At 39.5% G+C, this 18,496-nt stretch overlaps 1 protein-coding gene across 3 annotated transcripts; it reads right to left on the reverse strand.

Moving 5' to 3' along the window:
• Positions 1-2,810: 2,810 nt before the first annotated feature.
• On the reverse strand, positions 2,811-18,475 carry hormad1 (HORMA domain containing 1). 3 transcript variants are annotated; one of them, XM_085421902.1, is made up of 16 exons: positions 18,242-18,475; positions 18,105-18,139; positions 16,296-16,440; positions 16,123-16,186; positions 15,388-15,424; positions 15,220-15,240; positions 14,996-15,022; positions 14,615-14,682; positions 13,995-14,146; positions 13,080-13,237; positions 12,864-12,914; positions 12,354-12,414; positions 12,065-12,117; positions 11,241-11,324; positions 10,338-10,395; positions 2,811-3,933 (listed from the first exon to the last, which is right to left on the reverse strand). In XM_085421902.1, the coding sequence occupies exons 2-16, from the start codon at positions 18,135-18,137 to the stop codon at positions 3,926-3,928; spliced, it is 1,020 nt and encodes a 339-aa protein (XP_085278028.1). In that variant the 5' UTR covers positions 18,138-18,139; positions 18,242-18,475; the 3' UTR covers positions 2,811-3,925. The 3 variants fall into 3 exon arrangements, with proteins under 3 accessions (XP_085278028.1, XP_085278029.1, XP_085278027.1); XM_085421903.1 differs by lacking the exon at positions 2,811-3,933 and having other exon boundaries at positions 9,726-10,395; positions 13,143-13,237; XM_085421901.1 differs by lacking the exon at positions 2,811-3,933 and having other exon boundaries at positions 9,726-10,395.
• Between the last annotated feature and the right edge of the window lie 21 nt (positions 18,476-18,496).

The raw sequence follows: 18,496 nt of genomic DNA on the forward strand, positions 1-18,496 counted from the left end.
GACACACGTCACTGCAAGCCCAGAGAAGCCACATGAAACTGTCATTGATCGGCATAAGGTGGAGTGTGTGGGGGAAGAGGGGTAAGGCAAGGGGGAGGGATGGATAGTGTTGGGATGGGAGGGGTGAAGCTGTGGGGGAAGGAGGATCCAAACATTTGGAGCCCAAGGGTCATCTATTTCCCCTTTACTCCCACTTCCTCTACCCCTAACAATGAAGGCTAGCGCATGGATGGGGTGTCAAAGGTCAGCTCAGTAGCCAGTGGTCCCTGAACAACAGTGTTGAGCCACGTGCCTGTCAATAGTTCGCTGTCACAGCTCACAAAACACAGAATGCCTCTGGTGCTAGAGGACAACCGCTGTGTTGTCCACAGCAGTGCTGCCTTCTACACACCAGCATGCTGTGCTCACGCTCGAGTTTCTCTATGCTGTCATTCAAGCAAATCCGCAGCAGTTTGTGATTTGTCATTCATGACTTCTCCCTCAATGAAAATACCAGAATACACTTGTAAAACAGGGCAGTCTTCAAAGAAATGCACGAGCCGTATGCATTTCATACAACACTCTCAGGAACCACCATCTCCTCCTATGCAGCAATGTCAGCAACCGCAACAGCCAGAAACAGGAGCACTGAGCGTAGCAAGAAGCCACAGCTGATTGCCTTCCCTCCCACTCTGTCTCTTGCTCTCTCCTTCTCAATCCTGCATTTTCAGCAGTAGTTGCAATTGGCGATCAATACAGTATATGATCGACACGGGCCCTAGATCATGATATCTATTCCCTTCTCTAAGGGCTAACCCATCTCAGCGCCATGGCTCTGGAGCCTGTGGTTCAATCGGGGTTAGAAGTTCAGTGCCTGCGATGGTCAGAAAGACAGAGACTCAGTGATCGCCTGGGTGTCAAGTTCTCCTGACAGTCTGTCTGGCTCAGCCTGCTGGGTTTTGATCTGAAGAAAGCTCGGGCTAACCTTGGCCACAGCACCACTCCCACCCTCCTGCCTGTCTTCACTTCTCAGTCCTTTTCAGTATCTACCACGCCATAATTCTCTGCTGTTGCGTCAACAGTTGCTCATGGCGAGCTAATGACCACCACATTGATCATGCCTGCTCGACCTCCAAATTGGGGTCAACAACAAAAGAGGCCAAGTCTCCAGTGTCAGGAAACAATTGCCATTTTCAAACTGTCATTTGTACGTCTTCTTCTGAAAATAACACAGAACAAGGAACCTGGATTTGTACCCAACATGCCGCAACCTACTTTGCCTTCGAGCGTCCTTCAACCCCCATAAGGACGGTCACCTAAATCTCCACAGAACCACTATCCTCACTGCCATTTTTCACCACTGATTTCCAGCAAGCTTTTAACCTTTATGTAATTTTTTTAATTGTGAAAGTTGACACCAGACAGGAGCCCCTCGTCACCTTTGCATTCGTTTTTCTGACATTTTCATTATCACGATAGGTATAGGAAATAGACAGGTGCAAAATGCATGGCAACCCTCTGTCCTTGCTCGACCGGTTGCCATGGAAACGGCTGATAGAGTAGGTTATCGATCGCTGTGTCCAGTCCCCCTACGTTCCCCCACCCCCTGTACCGACTTTTTTTCTGCAGTGATGGGCGTGGATCAATAGCCTGTATATTGTATGGTTTTCTCACCATTCGCCCTCCATAATAGCAAAAACCCCCCAAAAAAAACAGCATAGAGAGAGAGAGAGAGGCAGAATTGTAAAAATGTAAGCGATCATATTTAATAGGAAAGATGAGTTGAAAAAAAAATCAAATCAAGAGAAAAATGCCTGGAGTCTGATGAAATGTAAATACTGTGGAGCTGTATTTGTATTAAGGAAACTGAAAATTCCTACCAAAACAAATAAGCAAGCAAACAAGAAAGACAGAAAGTTGTAGAAAACCTCAACATTCCTCCTGTCCTTCTGTCACAGTCACTTCAAATTCTACCTTTTACTTCTCTCTGGCAGACTATTTTCACATACGTGTCATGCTGCATTTACCCGCATGTTTTTTATTTCAATTTACTGAAATCTTTTTTTATTTAAATTAAGTTTTACTATCAACCATCAGAGAGGTCCAATTCATGTCTTTAAAAACGTGACGATGAATAGAGGAGCCTCTGCAGACCTGGGGGAGCTCGTTTAAATCTCGCCTGAGGGATCCCTCAAGCGAGGGGTCATGGTTGAAGTCATGGAGCAGTAAATTTAAAGGTGGGCACTCCTCAAGGTGTCTCTATCGCCCCGAGGCACGGTCATCACAATTCCAAGAAAGGTGGAAATAAAAGTGCACTGAGAACACAAAGGCTTTTGGCACTTCTGGAGAAATTAGCCGGTCAGCTCACTGATGGTCAACCACCTTGGCTTAGCTACAAACAGCCTACACCCCCCCTTGGCCCACCCTTCTAAATGACATGATCCCATACATCACTCATCATTCAACTCACCATTTCTCAGTACAGTATTGATATTACACTGACAAATGAATGTGAAACAGGCAGTTTAGATGTAATGAGTTTAGGAAGAAATCTGAAAAGCAGGAGAGCAAAAGTGTAAAGGACATTGCATATATTTTACTCCACCAGTCAAGTTCTCCTTTCATGCACCACTTCACCTCTCAAAGTTTCACATTTTATAGCCATATTTACAAAAAAAATTGAAGACTTAATACATGTGGATGAGGTTGAGCCTATATGGAGGGTCATATTGTCCATTTTTCTCCTTTCGAACCAAGTTGCACTTATATACAGTCTCTCCCCCTACACACATATGTCAATATGTTTGGTCTTCAGTGGTAGGAATGTGCCCTGAGGCTCCCATATAAAATTAGCAGACCATTCCCATGTTGGCTTCCTTTCATGCCCCCACTTGCAAAGCGACCGACGCCACTGTATCAATAATTCAGCCACAATTTAGTTGTAGTTGGGCCACATGTTACGGGTCAGTTGTAATGGGTGCTATTGCTACCGGATGCCTGCTCCATCTGATGGGTTTTGCAGGAGGTTTGTGGCCAAATGGCCTGGGTGTCCAATCACTTTTTGACTAATATAGATCTCCATGTAAGTCTGCTGAATTTTGCCAAAAGCATTTCAGAATAATGTGCAATTGCAGGTCATGGTAATACTGTCAAATAAATAAGGTCTATTTTGTTCTTAAGGGTGCAGGGTAAGTTCAATAAACAAAAAAAAAGTATATTAAAATTACTACCTTTGTGTGCATTTATTGAAAACTTTTACCATTCTTTTACGCATGTTTTGTTTCCTGATCTGGTTTGCTACAGTTCATCTGGCACAATTAGAAACATATCAGAAAATATGTTAAATTTTGTTTAAAAAAAAAAGAGCGCCTACAGCACCATTGTGCCTATACAACAATAAGGCGGCGTGCATGATCATGTTATATGGATCAATTCATTACCTCAATAATTAAAAACAAAAATCACGCAGCTTTATTGGTTTTTGTAGTAAAGAAAACAAAAAAAGCCCACAGATCAAATAGCTTTCTTCAACATAACATATCTTTAAATGTCTTTTCCCCACGTAGTGGAGAGTTAGCTATATGTGAGGTCATCAAGTTGACAACAAATTGACACTTCAGAACACAGCTCAGCCTAAACAACCACATGAGTGTTTTGAGGATTCATCCATCGAATCCACAGTGGCCTCAAACAAGTCTTGTGGGATCTGCTCCCCCGCATGCATCCCACCAACACTGCTGGATGTCTGCCCTCCTGTCTTAAGCCAGCCTTGGGGTGGTGGAGCTGCTAATCTCACACTATAGCTGAATTGGAAATCCGCATGTGTACGTCCATGTTGGACGGGAGGGAAGGGGCTGGGAGTGGAGAGAAGTGGCTGCCCTTGCACCTTGGTGAGATGAAAAGCTCTCAAAGCCTGGAGAGCAGGAAAACACTGGCAGGGCAAAAGTCAAACTCCTAAGGCCACAGAGAGAGAGAAGAAAAAATCCCAAACTTTTTCTTGTATCCTCTGGCAGATTGTGTGTGGTCAAACTGAGGGCTTAGTGTTAAAACTGAGTTATTGTATATGAAATGTGCATTCAGTGCCACAGAAAACTTCTGAGCAACTTGTGAAAAGCTGCCTGACAGCAGTGACCTGGTTTTGCATTTGGTATTTCACTGTACAGTGAGTTTGACAAGTACAATTTCAGAAATTTTTAGCACAATTTTATTTTATGTTTTTTGCACAAGGTATTGCATCATGTAGTACATTTTTTATTTAATTTTGATAAAGGTTATTGTGAAATGTACCAGAACAAACCTGCAATTATAATTAGGGCTTGAAATGAGATTATTCTTACTCAAACACATGACATTTGAGCACTACACAATATGTATGTGATGCAAGCAAGAGCAACGTTTACCTCTTAAAAACATATGTTGTTCTGAATAATGTGTGACACACAAAAGATTCTATTCTCATTGAAATAGCAGCTGTTTTGTTGGGTTTTTTGTTTTATTTATGTATTTTTTGTTTTGCTCCACTTGCTGATTTTAAGTGAACGGGTCTATTTTTCTGAAAAAGGTGAGCTCAGGTAAGGATACAAAATATAACCATATACAATACTATCTTTATGTTGCAAATGTGACACAGTGTGCTAACAAACAAAATTTATGCGACATTAACAAAGCATTTACAAGTCAGTGTTACCATAAAGTACATGAAGTTTCCTTATCTGTTTAACTAGTAATGAAAAAGGTTTTCTGTCCATCATTTTTTTGTTTTCTTCTTTGTTTTTTAAACAAACATATTGACATATTGATAGACTACGAGAGACTATTGTTGATTGATTGCTTCTAGAATTTTTATTGAAAGAATATTTTAGATTCTGTTTTAATGTAGAGCATCCTCGCCTAAAATTGACATCTGCTTTTTTTGTCCTTATAGCTTGTTAACAGGTTAAAATGCTGACAGACTTACTTCAGAATTGTGTCTGGCTGATCTTTTAATCTAATTCAAAATTAAGATAAATTCATCAGATGCGGGGGAGATGCAAATAAGAATGCCCAAAGGAACTTTTAGTTTTTTACTTTAGTTCCTGTGAACATCTGGTGATCAGAGACCACACTGCTATCACTCCAGCTCTAAAAAAAAATGAACTCAATGTTCTATAGTGTTTTTATTCTGTGCTCATTTCACAAATGACTTCTACATTAATTAACTTGCTTAAAAATGTAAAATTCATGCCCCCAGCTGTGGCAATGTTGACCATAATAATTTCTTTGTCTGTTTTCTGAGTTTTTTCAGAAACTACAGTAAATTCAACCATTTAGAACGATCAATACAGACTCAGAGAAAAAAAAATCCACTGCAGATGCCTGAACAGCCGATGCTAGAGGTTAAGTGTTCCTGAGTACACATCGGGGTATGTGTGCTAAAAAATAAATAAATAATTATATATATATATATACATATATATGAGAGAAAAGCGTAAAGCGCAGAAGTGATCTATGTCCTTAAGCACCTTGGTGTGCTTTGCTGGCTCTCCTGATGAGCTGTCGCTGTAAGTGGGTAGAAAAACACCTCTAAGTGATGTGGGCCTTTAGTCACCTGACCATCACGAATGCCACTGTGGGCCCCTAGCTGGTCCAAGTCTGCATGGCACGGCAACATATTGCGTAGGTATAAGGCAGTCAGTAGTTATTCATCATCCATAATGTTAACGATTACAGCATGTCGATAACAAACCCAGGAGTTAAATGAGTTTGTGCACTCAGCTACGCCTGTGCCTCGGCAGTTCAAGGTCACTCCCTCCCGTCTCTGACAGGAGGGATGATTCCCGGGCCAAGCTGCAACCACACACATCTTGCCTCAAGGTCAAGTGTGCCACTATTTAGAACAAATAGATACATAAAACACTCAATCTTGTGTGTGTATAAGGTATGGGCCAGGACCTTGGGCCGGGATAAAGTTGGCCAGCAGCTCGTATATTTCGTCCTGTACTTGTATTTCAGCTTGACACTTTGTCACCCCACACCCCCTCCACTCACTTTAACGTTTTGAAGTCCCTCTTGTGTGACTGAACGCAAAAAGTTAGCATTGATTCTTGCTATGTTAGAGCTCACCAGAGTGCAATGTGGATGGATCTCGAGCATCTCGGGGTGACAAACTGTGTTTATCATTCAGTCCGTTGGCCAGCTGAATTTAGACTCTGCAGCCTCCTTTAAGCTGCTCGTTCAGACATACCATGACCAAAGCAGCTATTCACCTATGGATGGCTGAAAAAATAAAAACACAGAGGGCCTTTGTGTTTGAGCAGAAGCAGGACACGGCTAGGACACGTGGTGAGAGGATACACTTGATTTGGAGTCAGTTACCAGCTCACGCCTATCATAATGGACAATGGGGCAAGGGCAAGTGTCTCCCTCTCCTAAGCTTTCCTCTCTCCCTCACCCTGTCTCTTGGCGTGCTTCCCCCAGGAGACACGAGCCGGGGGCTGGGCGCTCTGATGGCCAAGCGTGACATTTAAACCCCTGCCCTGCGGTAGCTTTAGGGGGGCTTTATGGAGTAGATGGGGGGCCACAGAGAGGTCCATCTGAGCACAGTGAAAGAAAAAAGGGGGTACGGGCAGAGGCTCACCCTACAAACCCCCTATTACTCAATGCACACAAACTACTCACCCCCCACCTCTATGCTTCACCCTGCAGAAATCCTCAGTATGTCAGTACGGTGGGGGCTCCATTGTGCACGGGTCTTCCACTGAAGAAAAGGACCCTTTGGTGATAAACAATTCAGCTGTCCACTCTGATCACAATGGGGGCACATCCCATTGCTTTGAGCATCTGTTTCGAGTAGGTACTGGTCCCCTCGCTGCTCAGCAGCGTTGACCATACAAACACGGTGTGCAACTAAATCCCTGAATCTGCTGGCCCACTACCACCTGCTCTCATCCTCCCCTCCTTTTATTATTCCTTATTTGGATCAATACTGTTGACTCCACTGCAGTATCTCTCAAAAGACAAGTTGAATAGCCTTGTGCTGGCTGTTCAGTAGGATCGCATGCTTTTTAAATTGTCTACAGTGTGGCAGCAAAACTGCATGAGCTGATTAAGGCGTGCATGAGAGAGAAGATGCTTTTCTGCCAAGACACAGGGCACAGAGTTATCTATGTAGGCCTCATACGTACAGCAGAGTCCATGGCTACTTATCACCCCCTTGTGGACATTCAGCATACATCATTCCTGCTTTTAAATTTGTCCACTCTTTTTATGGTGAGACTGTTGGTCTATATGGTTACCTGGTTATATGTATGTAAACTTTTTCAATGTTGTTACATACTATCATTTATCAGATTAAATTATTATTGGATGATCCTTTCCACCGCACTGTACCTGTAATGTTTATCTTATTTATGGCAGAAGGGCAGTGTTTACCCAGCAACGCTGCCCTTCTGCCACACATAAGGAAAACAGGAAAAGGACATCTCGTCCTTTTACTGAATTACTTCAGACTGTGGGAGAATGAACATGAGATTCATGTAAACATGTGCAACACTAATACATTTTTAAATTAAGGCTGTTGGGTTTTTTTTTTTACATCTTGTAAAGTTGTTTTGAGTATTTGCTTATTTATATCTATTTGTAACACTTTAAAATCAAAGTGATCTGCATTTTTAATTGTTTCAGTTTCTTTAATTTGTTTTAATGTCATTTTATCTTACATTTTATAAAATTGCTTTGCTTTAGCAGAATGCACGTGAGTTTCTACTTATTATGCAGAAGGAATTATTTCAATAATATATATTAAGATACATTTTTAATCATATTAACCAATAAAACTGTCTGGAAAGTCCTGTTTGCAACTCTCTTTCAAATTCGGAAATTCAAAGTTCAAAATTTTCAAGGAGAATCGGTGAAAGGCAGTAAAATAAGGCAAAGAAAAAATACTGCGAAGCAATAGTAATAGTATTAATAGTAACATTAATTATAGTGATCAAGAATACATTGAGATATGGTTCACTGTTTTATGTGGTTTTCCAGAAGATACGTGAATGACATGTTTTCTGGATTTCATCCAATATCTCTGCCAACTATCTGATTCCAAGGGGTTAACTGTGAGCAGGGCACTCTGCTGGGGAAGCGCTAATCAGCTCGGAAACATTTGCTGCCCTTCTGGCAAGGTCAAAAGGGTCACGGTCCCTGGGCTGGATGTCCACTCCATCCTGTGCTCCTCCCCCATTGCTGTAAAGCCCAGCCTCCCCTTGGGGCCTATAGGCCCTGCAGGCACAATCACTGCAACGCCACTATAGGCCCACAGAAGCTGGCTTTAATCTATATGGAGCCCTGGGATGGACTGCGGCTGTCTGTCCATCAGCCTGTCAGTGTGTCTTGCCTTGACCGTACATAAGCAGCCATGGACCAGAGCTATCGACTTAGACAATCCGAACCCATGTTTGTGATTGGTTTGCAGAGCCATCCGGTGGGCCCCTCCTGCTGTTTGACCAGGTGATTGATCTGTTAACACTGGCCACTGGACGTGTGTCTCTGAATTTAATTTCAGAATTCATTTCTGTGGGACGTGTGTGTACAGAAATGATGTAGAGTCCCAGGATCAAATGAAGGATTGATGGTTTCATCTGATATCTAAGTAAAAATGCAATTTAGATTTCTTTTCCACCCTTTATCATTAGATATTTGGAACGTGCCTAACAGGAACACTGACCAACCCTTAAAGCATGGCCTTATATCATTCTTACAATTTTAACAAAAATGTGAACAGTGTCTGCGTCTCTAAGCATTAAAGTCTTGAATCACCAGAGGTTAACCCCTTTGAGTGAAGATAATTTCTCAATATTTTTATTTGTCAGGCCATTATATTTTCCAGGCCTTGAGGCATTTTTTCTTTGTAACAATATCTCTACTATAACTGAGATACTGTTTATCAACAATACATGAAAACACCTGTAAAGAAGCCTTTGTTGTCAAGGCATTTCATCACTTATCAACAGCAAGAGAATCTCCTGCTGTTAAAATAATAAAAATGCTGAAAAGGGCACTAAAGTCAGGCTGAGAGGTTAGGTAACCCTGATTCATTTCACAGCTCATAAAGAGCACCAACGCATCGGTGAGTGGGTATTGTCCACCATGGATTTCCCAGTCCATTCTGCTTTATGCTTCTCTGTTTTCAGAAATGCCCATAAAACACAAAGACTATGAAATAAATGTGACGACCAAGACAATGCCTGAGTTAGGAAGTGAGGGCTGATTTGATGGAGTCTCTCTTTCTCCACTCTGGCCTGCTGCAGACGTGGGGAGAGGGGGCAGGCTGCTTGGATATGCATCACAAAGGCTTCCTGCAGTATTGATCTGCAGTGGGTTAAGGCAGTCTATCAGCAAATGTCCCTCTCTCTGGGAAAAACAATAGATTAAAAACACACAGCTTGCAGGGCGGGAGGCTGCTGATGGGCCCTTATCTGGGCCCAAAGGTCACTGTGTACAGATATAATCCACTTTCACTTAACAGCTTCATTTAAGGCACCTCGCATGCAAATGGTGGCATTTCAGGGTCTATTCAAAGACTGAGGTTTTGTTTTTCCAAGAGGCAGGCAGGGTTTTTTTAAACATTCTTTCAGAGATGGGTTGAAAGTGTTCAGTGCTTAAGCTTTAGTGGTTGAGTACATCATCTTTTCCCAAATCAAGAAATGACCACAGTGTTTTTATGACACCTAATAATGAAAAATGTATCATCTGAAAAAATTTAAATGCCCTATTTTATTCATAAGATATTGACACAGCAGGTAGTGCTGCATATTTCATTAAACTGGAGCTCTGTCACTCCAGTGGAAAATGTATAAACCCTTACACTATGGAGCAAATAAATGCACAAACTTAGAAATACAGCAAAAATATCTATGTGTAAAAACTCATTTTTATAATTTACAGCCAAATTTGTAGTACCTTGTCCCCCTTTCCACTAACAAGTTGAAAACACAGGTTATACTTTGATGCCCTCTTTCTATTTAATTAAAGTTTGCAAACTGATTTATACATAGGGCATATATAATGGTTACAATAAAACAAACAACCATTAAAAAGTAACAAACACTGTTTTGGGCATAGGTATTCCAACATTACTGATGAACATCATTTAACAATGTATTTCAGATCACTATGTCATTCAAACAACAAACCTAACCATCGGACAGTAATGGCACAACCTCAAAATGTTTCTGAAACATCGCCAAAAAAAGTCAGTAACACGTTCTAAAAATCAAACTGTGGAACTTGTGATCAAAATCGAAATTCAAAAAAGAAAAAACATCACTGCTGGATTAACAGTAGGCTGTGATGTCAGTAGCGTTCTTTAGGCTCGCTAAACTTACGTTTCTTCGTAGGCAAGTCGGTGGACGGCGTTTCCTGACTGGTGGGAAACTGAGAAGCCTGAAAACAGCAGAAGAAACATGCATTTGACATTTAGTAAAGCACAGCTTTATGTGTCTACTGACAGGCACCATCCCACTCTGAGAAACCAAAGCGACCAGTGTTGACTCATCTGTGGAACAAACGGTTCCTACGCATTTTCCACTTATTAATCCTAAATCTGCAGAACACATCTTGGTTATGCACGAATACTGCAGTATTATCAAACAAATCAAATCGTGTTTTTACGAACCGAGTGATAGGTCATGTGAGGACATGTTTCCACCCACATTTACATTTCTTTTGACAACAGGTAGTAGTTTTGGATAAACTACCAAATTATTTTCATTTATTTAACTACAGTCTGTTTGTTGCCCATGCATGCTTAGGTTTGTCTCCTGCTGACAAACGTAGAGAAACACACTTTACTTTTCCAACCTTGCAAAATCTACAAAAGTCTGTATAATAAAAAGAGTTTTCATTATTACAGAATTACAGAAGATGTTAGCAATGCTACTTAAGCAGCTACATGACCATTTTCATGCCTGATTTTGTGCTTACTTTTTGTGCTTGAAGACCATTACATCCTAAATGAGCAGAGATGACCTTATTGGGCCCATATCTATTATATATTTCAAAGATGTGCCTGATTAAGACATCAGGTTTACATGATAATATAGTAATTGCTGCCTTAAAAAAGGCAACTAGTCTTCCACTGTTCAAAATGTTACAAACTCTAGAGAGTTTCATAAGTACAATTTCAATTTCTGCACAGTTACAAAGTGTTTTAGTGTGGAGGGGGTTGTCAAGCTGTAATAGAGTGAGGCGAGGACCTGTAGCTAATAGGTTTTAAATGTTAGACTGACCATAGTTGGCTTGATGATCCTTCCACTCCTGGTCCTTTTCGTCCCCACCTCCATATAAGAAGTCTTCTTCACCAGAGTGTCCATCTGACAGAGGAGAGATGATCCTTAAAGCCAGTGATTATTAAGTACACTTGAGGCACTCGGCTGCCGTCAGCATTTTTGCGTTTTGAACAGATTAGAGGTCCTTAACTTTTTAGTATTAGCATTTATAGCGCTCTTGAAGGCAAAGTTAACCCCCCACATTTCTGGATAATAACACTGTTTTTTTGTAAATAGTGCAGACTTTCAGCTTTAACTCAAGGATTCACAAAAATAATGCATTAACTGTTTCATTCCTTTTATTGAGTCTCATAAATGGTTTCCTTAACTTGTATCTCTTTGGACCTCATAGTAAGAGTTTCGATGAACAGCTACAAGATCAACATTTGGAATCAAATCCAGATCTTTATTTTTATTTTTTCTATCTGTCATGGAAACATTAGGGGATAAGCCTCACCTCGCCATAAACTTCCACATCAGTTAACCAGTCAATTTTACAAAACAGTTCTTGAAACACTTTTTTAGTTTCAGCTCCCAAAAAACGCTAGAATATCAATATTCAGAATGCTCAGATACAAAATATTATAATTTCTCCTATAACTTCTCAAAAGAAGTTTTTCTTTGGTTTGGCTTTTATATTTTGAGTCGATGCAACAAACAACAACAAAGCTACAAACCACAGGCATATGTAACAGATATAGTGCATTTTAACGGCCAAGTCGTCATATATTTTTAAATGTCACCTGTTCACAATGTGTTGAGCATCATCAGTGAGTCACACATACCTCTGTGACTTCCTCACAAGTATTGATCTCCTCATGACAGCTCACCTGCACCTCTAGAATTCATAAAACACAAATACCTTAAGATTGTTTTAGTTCAGCTTGAGTTATTATTATCATATTTAGTCAAGACTACTAACAGAGTCTAGCAATAATATTTATTCTACATCTTTCAGTTTAAGATTTTTCAGTTTATTAACTGAGACATCCTGAAAATAAGTTTAACAAAATAAGATGGGAGACTTTCAGTTATTGCTTTGTTTTAGACTGTTTTATGTTTACAGATTTTTACCAGTGTTCTCCAGGATTGTGTTCTCCTTTTGAGCCTCCTCCACACATTTAGGGTCTTCACTCTATGGGGTTACAACAGCTTTACTGAACATCATGACTGGAAAATGTCAAAACTTACCACAATGACAAAATGCTGACACTGACTCACCGGTTTTTGCATCATTTAGGTACTTCCCACTTTGTATGTTAGTAGTGAAGCTACTACTTCAGTGCATTGGACAATGATCTCAAGAACATACTTCATTCTAACATAAAATGAATATGTAGAGCACATTTTCGAGGAAAAAAAGCAGGAAAATTTGTAAAATCTGCTATAAAAATGACAACGAGTTATACACATCATGTTGATTTACCAGGGTTATGTAAATAAAACACATTTAGCAATGCTTTTTTGGCCATTGTAAAGACTATTGTGTCTAAAATGATAATGTGCTATTACGCAGGATAAATAATACTGTAAACAACATAAATCACTTAATGGGCTAAAAAAACCAAGTATTTGTCCACTGACCTGGGTGATGGCATCTTCTTCATCTATCTTCAAGACCCACTTTTCCTCCACCTGAATAATTAAAGAATATGCCTTATTGAGCTCTCAGAAGGGCTAATATGAAAAAGCTGCACATTTAACATAAACCTCATGAAAAAGAAAGACAAAAACCTTTATATGCATTTTAATGTCTTTTATCACTTTCTATCCCTTTATCTTACAGTTCTCTCAATTAACCTGCTCTAGCCTGTGTCTTTCTGTTGCCATGTCAAACTTTAAGGTATGGTAGGGGCTGACCACCTCCCCCATGGTCAGTTTGACAGGTTCCTGTTCAAACTCCATAGTGTCACAGTCAGCCTCCCTAAAGCCGGGTGGTTGGTATGCCTGAGGAGTAACTGGAAAATAAAAAAGCAAACACAGAGTGAAGCAACAGTGAAAGGGAAAATCAGCAGCTTTTTCAAATACGCAGACCAGCCTGTTTTGAACCAATGACCATGCCACATTCAAAGTCAGGGCAGGCAGTTCTTCCAAGTCACATTGTTATTGCCCATATGAGTGTTACAGTCTCTCTGCGAAACAATGAAGTTTCTGGATGGAGCACTCTCCAGCACCCCATCCAGTGACTCCAAGAGGGCTGGGTACTCTCAACTGCTGTCTGGCGCATGGGCTGGGTTTCTCACTATGTTATTGTGTGATTAGATACTTGCATTAGCTGAATAGATATATAATGTGTGAGTATGTGTAGAAACTTAGTGGCAGTAAAAAAAACAAAAAAGTTAATGAACTGTTGTTAATATGTTAATATTCACTTGGACACCATTTGAGGAAAATATGCAAATCGTAACAACACACTGAAAAATTTTCTGTTTTTCCTGCGTATGAATCATCTAAACCCAGACCTTCATCTCTTTTTGTCTACTTTTCAAAAAACAGAAAAGCACATCACCATTGTTGAATAACTGCCAAAAAAGATCAAAGCTGGGGCACGTATGAGACATCAAGCAGCACCACTTAAAACACTGGATTTAAGAGTCTTTATTGTGATTGGTATAATGAATTAATAAAAAAATAATAATAAAAATGTTCAAAGCCTTAAAAAAATGTGGGTTCTATATAATTAATGCTAATCATTAATTTTGATGTGAGTGTTACCATCGTCATAGTAAGCCAGCTTCATGTTGAGGTAGACATTTTCTGGCAGAGGGCCCAGGTACTGCATCACAGTGTAGAGCTTCCTCACCAGCAGGATGATGGCTTTCCTGGTGTTTCCACATGACATTGATGAGACTTTGATGTTGTTATTGCTGATCAAGAAAGTCAAGCAAGAAGAAAAATGAGCATAAAAGGGCCCGCTACTTCAGCTGCTCTGCCAGACAATCATTACACTGGCAGGTAAAGGGTATATAGTTTCTTGGGGTGGTCTAACATAAGCCAGTCACTCTGAAGTCACATTTCAAAGATGATGCAGTTGGAGAGATGTTAAGAGCTCCACCCTTTAATTCAGTTGTAGCCCAGTGCTGATACAATGATATAGTAATCATTCTTTCAAGGCTTCGATTTATTGACACAATAACAGACATATCACCTTGGGTTTAAGTTTTACTCATACATAAAACTCTTTAAGCTCCTCACTTCTTTTCTCCAACTTTCAAGCAACTTCTGGCCCGAAGAAAGACAGGCAAATTCAAAGATTGACTAGGTAACAATTAAAACAGAAACTCAAGTTACTTTCTCATACGTGAGTGTAATCTGTAAGCATAAACACACCCCACCTTTCAAAATCCATGTGTGCCCCTGCTGCAGAGTACTGGATCCTAAAGTGGTAAAACTCGGTCACTTTCTGAAAAAGACGACATGCCAGATGTTATAGGTAATCACTATGGAGACAGTAAACGGAAAATGGACCACTTCTTATATATCACTTTTCTACTCTACTCAAAGTGCCTCATTCACCCAATAATACAAGAACTTTTTTCTACAACCAGTTTCTTTCCATCTAACGGTCACACACATTCATACCCCAATGAACACATGGGACAGCAACCTTGGGTTCAGTATCTTGCCCATAGATACTTAGGCATGCAGACTGTAGACTGGAGCAGCCTTCAAATTGTTAAACAGTGAATATTGCAAAAAGATAACCTGATATTTACCTGTGGGTTCTCTGGGTCGGTATAAATCTAAAAAATAAGGCCAAATGGACAAACATCAGTACCGCATAGAATATAAGACTAAATTATCTAAAACATTACAGCTCTTCCGACATTTAGTTGCTCATGTGTTAGATACACTCGCTTTTCCAGGCTGACCCTAACTGGTTTTAATACAAAGAGTCATTATTCAAGAACACACATTCAAGTATTAGCAAAATACTCACAGATATAATGACTGTCCGAAGCTGGTGAGGAAGAAAAAACAACATTTTGACTGCATTAGTTGCTCTGATACAAAAAAAAGTGGAAATTACAATTTATTTTTTTAAATCTCCCCTAACGTATGTGTACATTACAAATCTTCTGACTGATAAAGGTCAAATGTGACTTACGTATTTCTTTTCGATGGCATCAAAACATCCTTGCATCCTGGTGGAAATTAAAAACAATTATGATCCATAGAAAAAATAATAATTAAAATTAAGCACAAAAAATGAAACAAGAACAAGGAGCCACTGAAATTATTTCTTGATGAACAAACTGGCATTAATTTAATTGTAATGTAAATTTAAAAGAAATTTTAAAAAAACTAATTTCTTCAACAGCCTGTCCCTTATTTACACTGTTACACACTTGAAACTGTTGCGTGTAACATAACAATATACTTCTCATCTCATTTTCCATGACCCTAAGAGCTAGAACGTTTTATTTATGAAGCATAATTGTCTGTTGCACTAATTAGATTATATTTGTTCACTGCATGTAAATATCTTCTTGATGAAAACAGATCAAGAATATCATTTCAACTTCACCAAGTTCAATCAAGTTCAATTTTTGACCAACCACAAAAGATATGATGGTCTTATTTTTACCTTGTAGGTCTGTTTGTCTACCTATGGTAAAACATAGTTCTGGTGACACCTACTAAAACGAGAACTATCATAAAGTACCTCTGTAGGGGTTTGTCTATGAACAGATTTTGTCAAAGGGATAACACTGGAAGACAAAATCAAAACTGGTACATCACAATGGAGCAGTTGATATGACTCCACAAGATGGTGTCTATTTGGCTTTAGTGACCCTAATAAACAGCTCTTGCTAGCAAATGTCAAGCTGCTGTAATTTACCACTGAAGAATCTGAGTGGCACCAGGACAGCTGTGCTCCTCTCTGAGGATCATCACTTGCTGATCTAAAAAGAAAAAATAGAACGCGTGAATGTTCTATGGAACTTTTTCCAGGTAAGTGAACTTGAAAGCTAATAGGATGTACAGTCAAATTAGGTTCATATGTAATCTAACCTTCCACATATTTTTTCCCATAGGCTTTCCCCGGGAAAATGCCCCTGAGGTATGTGATGCCAGATACTGCAATGGCCAGAAGCTTCTTCATAACAACCAATGACTGCTGCTCCGAGGCAATCTGATTAGGAAACAGCTGAGTGCTCTGTATGAGTGAAACAAATTAATCAGACTCAGCACTGCTTAGTCATGACAGGTAACACAATTATTAGAAATCCTGCCCTCCAACAGCTGCGTTTCAGCTATAGCACCTTATTTAATACATACACAAACAGAATTTTTCTAATCTTTGTGGACCTCAATATTAGTGCCACAATTTGTTTCTGTGTAAGTCTGTTGATATTTGAAAAAAAAAGCACTGATGTTATTTCACCCATGATGCAACTTAAATAATTACTTATGAAACATGCATGACAAACAATACTTTTATCACAAACCAAGTGACTCTACTGTTAGTATATCTCATATCTCAGCATAGTGTGCCGTGTGTTCTTACAATGAAATCTTAGAAAACTGGAAAAGTGATGGACAAAGGTGGCAAGCCTTAAAAACTATCTACAGCAGTTTTATTGGCTTTCAGTATCTGTACCATGTCCTTCAAAAGTCTTAAGTCTCATTATAAATAGTCTCACTAGAATAGTGGCTTTTAAGAAGCCATTCTTACGGACTGAAATAGCAAGAAAAGGCTGAGGTATGCCACATTACAAAAGAATTGGACTGAAGATTATTGACAACAGTTCAAATGAAATAATTAATCCAAATATGAAAATGTTGTTGCAAATCAACATTAATATGTACAGAGGTCAGGAGAGAGGTACAGCACTGAGTGTCTACAGCCATCTGTAAAACACAGTGGAGGCTCTGTTATGGATTGGGGTCAGTGATACTGGATAGCTTGTCAAAAGTGTAATTATGAATGCAAAAAAGTAACATTAGATTTGATCCACCATGCAGTAGCAGCTGGAAAGCATCTGATTGACAACAGCTTCATTTTTCTGAGAATCCTCAGAAAAATGGACCTGAAGAAGGAGCTGCTGACCGTCTTCTACCGCTGCTCCATTGAAAGTGTGCTGACATATTGCATCGTTGTATGGTTCTCCAGCTACACCACAGCACACAGACTCAAGGACAGCTTTTACAAGAGGGCAATAGCCCTAATCAATGCAAATAGCTGACCTGATTGGCTACCTCCCTGGACTTTTTTGGGGGGGAGGCAACAACGGTAAAAACAATAACAATAACAATAATAATATTTATATTTATAACAAGTTGCAATAATAACAGTGTGCAGTACACATACACTTCTTCTTCTTCTTCTTTTTTATTACTAAGTTAATATACTGTGTTGTGTTTCTGTTGCGTTGTGATGTGTCATATCGTGTTGTGTTGTGTTATATGTAGTGCCGACGTAGGACAGTTTTCCAATTTCATTGTACTACTGTACTATGTATGACTGTGCAATGACAATAACGAGTTATCTTATCTTATCTTTCAGCATAACAATAATCCCAAACACACTGCTACTGCAGTAAAACCATACATGAATGAATCACTTCTTGAAGGACATTCAAAGCTCTGCTTTGGATGTTGGCTTCCTTTTGTTCCATTCCCACTAAAGGTGATTCCACATTATTTCAATAATGTTGACGCCTTGGCTCTTGCACTAATAGTGATCCATTGTTAATACAAAAACTACTTTTTACAAAACTAAAAACTGCCGTTGGAAAAAAAGGAAACTGCCTGCTAGCTAAGCAACTTAGTGTTTGCAGGATTACATCACAATAAAATCATATGAGTAATGTATTTTACCTGTGATGTTCTCACTTGCTGTGCACACGCCATACCTTTGGTGAAAAATAACAACAAAATTTAAAATACAATAAAAAGCAAAGCAAAGAGAGAAAATTTGAGGACAGATAGGAGTCTACTCAGAAAACTGTACTTACTGTAAATCGCAACTAGCTAGCTGACCTTCTAGTTTCTAGCTGATGTAGCCCTCTACTTGTCTCTAGCACACTACTTTGACCTACCGTGAAGTTATTCTATAGATTATGCTCTTGTAATTACATGGGAACAATAACCAGAAACACACGGTACAGTCGTTCTGGGGAACTAGGAAATAAAAGCTAACCTTTTGGTGTTAGCTATTATAAAGGTTCCCGCTAAATGTTTAACGGGCAGCAACCTGTAGAAATCAATGG

Source organism: Rhamphochromis longiceps, linkage group LG11, assembly GCF_057381845.1.
Source record: "Rhamphochromis longiceps isolate RC_006_pf linkage group LG11, R_longiceps_female_GT1.1, whole genome shotgun sequence".
Lineage (NCBI taxonomy): Eukaryota > Metazoa > Chordata > Actinopteri > Cichliformes > Cichlidae > Rhamphochromis > Rhamphochromis longiceps.

What these genes read in the sequence shown, in the direction of transcription:
- hormad1 (XM_085421901.1), bottom strand. Translation starts at nt 18,137, where the DNA reads ATGGCGTGTGCACAGCAAGTGAGAACATCACAG. An exon ending in GCCACTCAGATTCTTCAGTG is followed by an intron (nt 15,425 to 16,122) that starts GTAAATTACAGC and finishes AATTTCCACCAG; the next exon opens with GATGCAAGGATGTTTTGATG. An exon ending in CACAATCCTGGAGAACACTG is followed by an intron (nt 12,118 to 12,353) that starts GTAAAAATCTGT and finishes TATGAATTCTAG; the next exon opens with AGGTGCAGGTGAGCTGTCAT.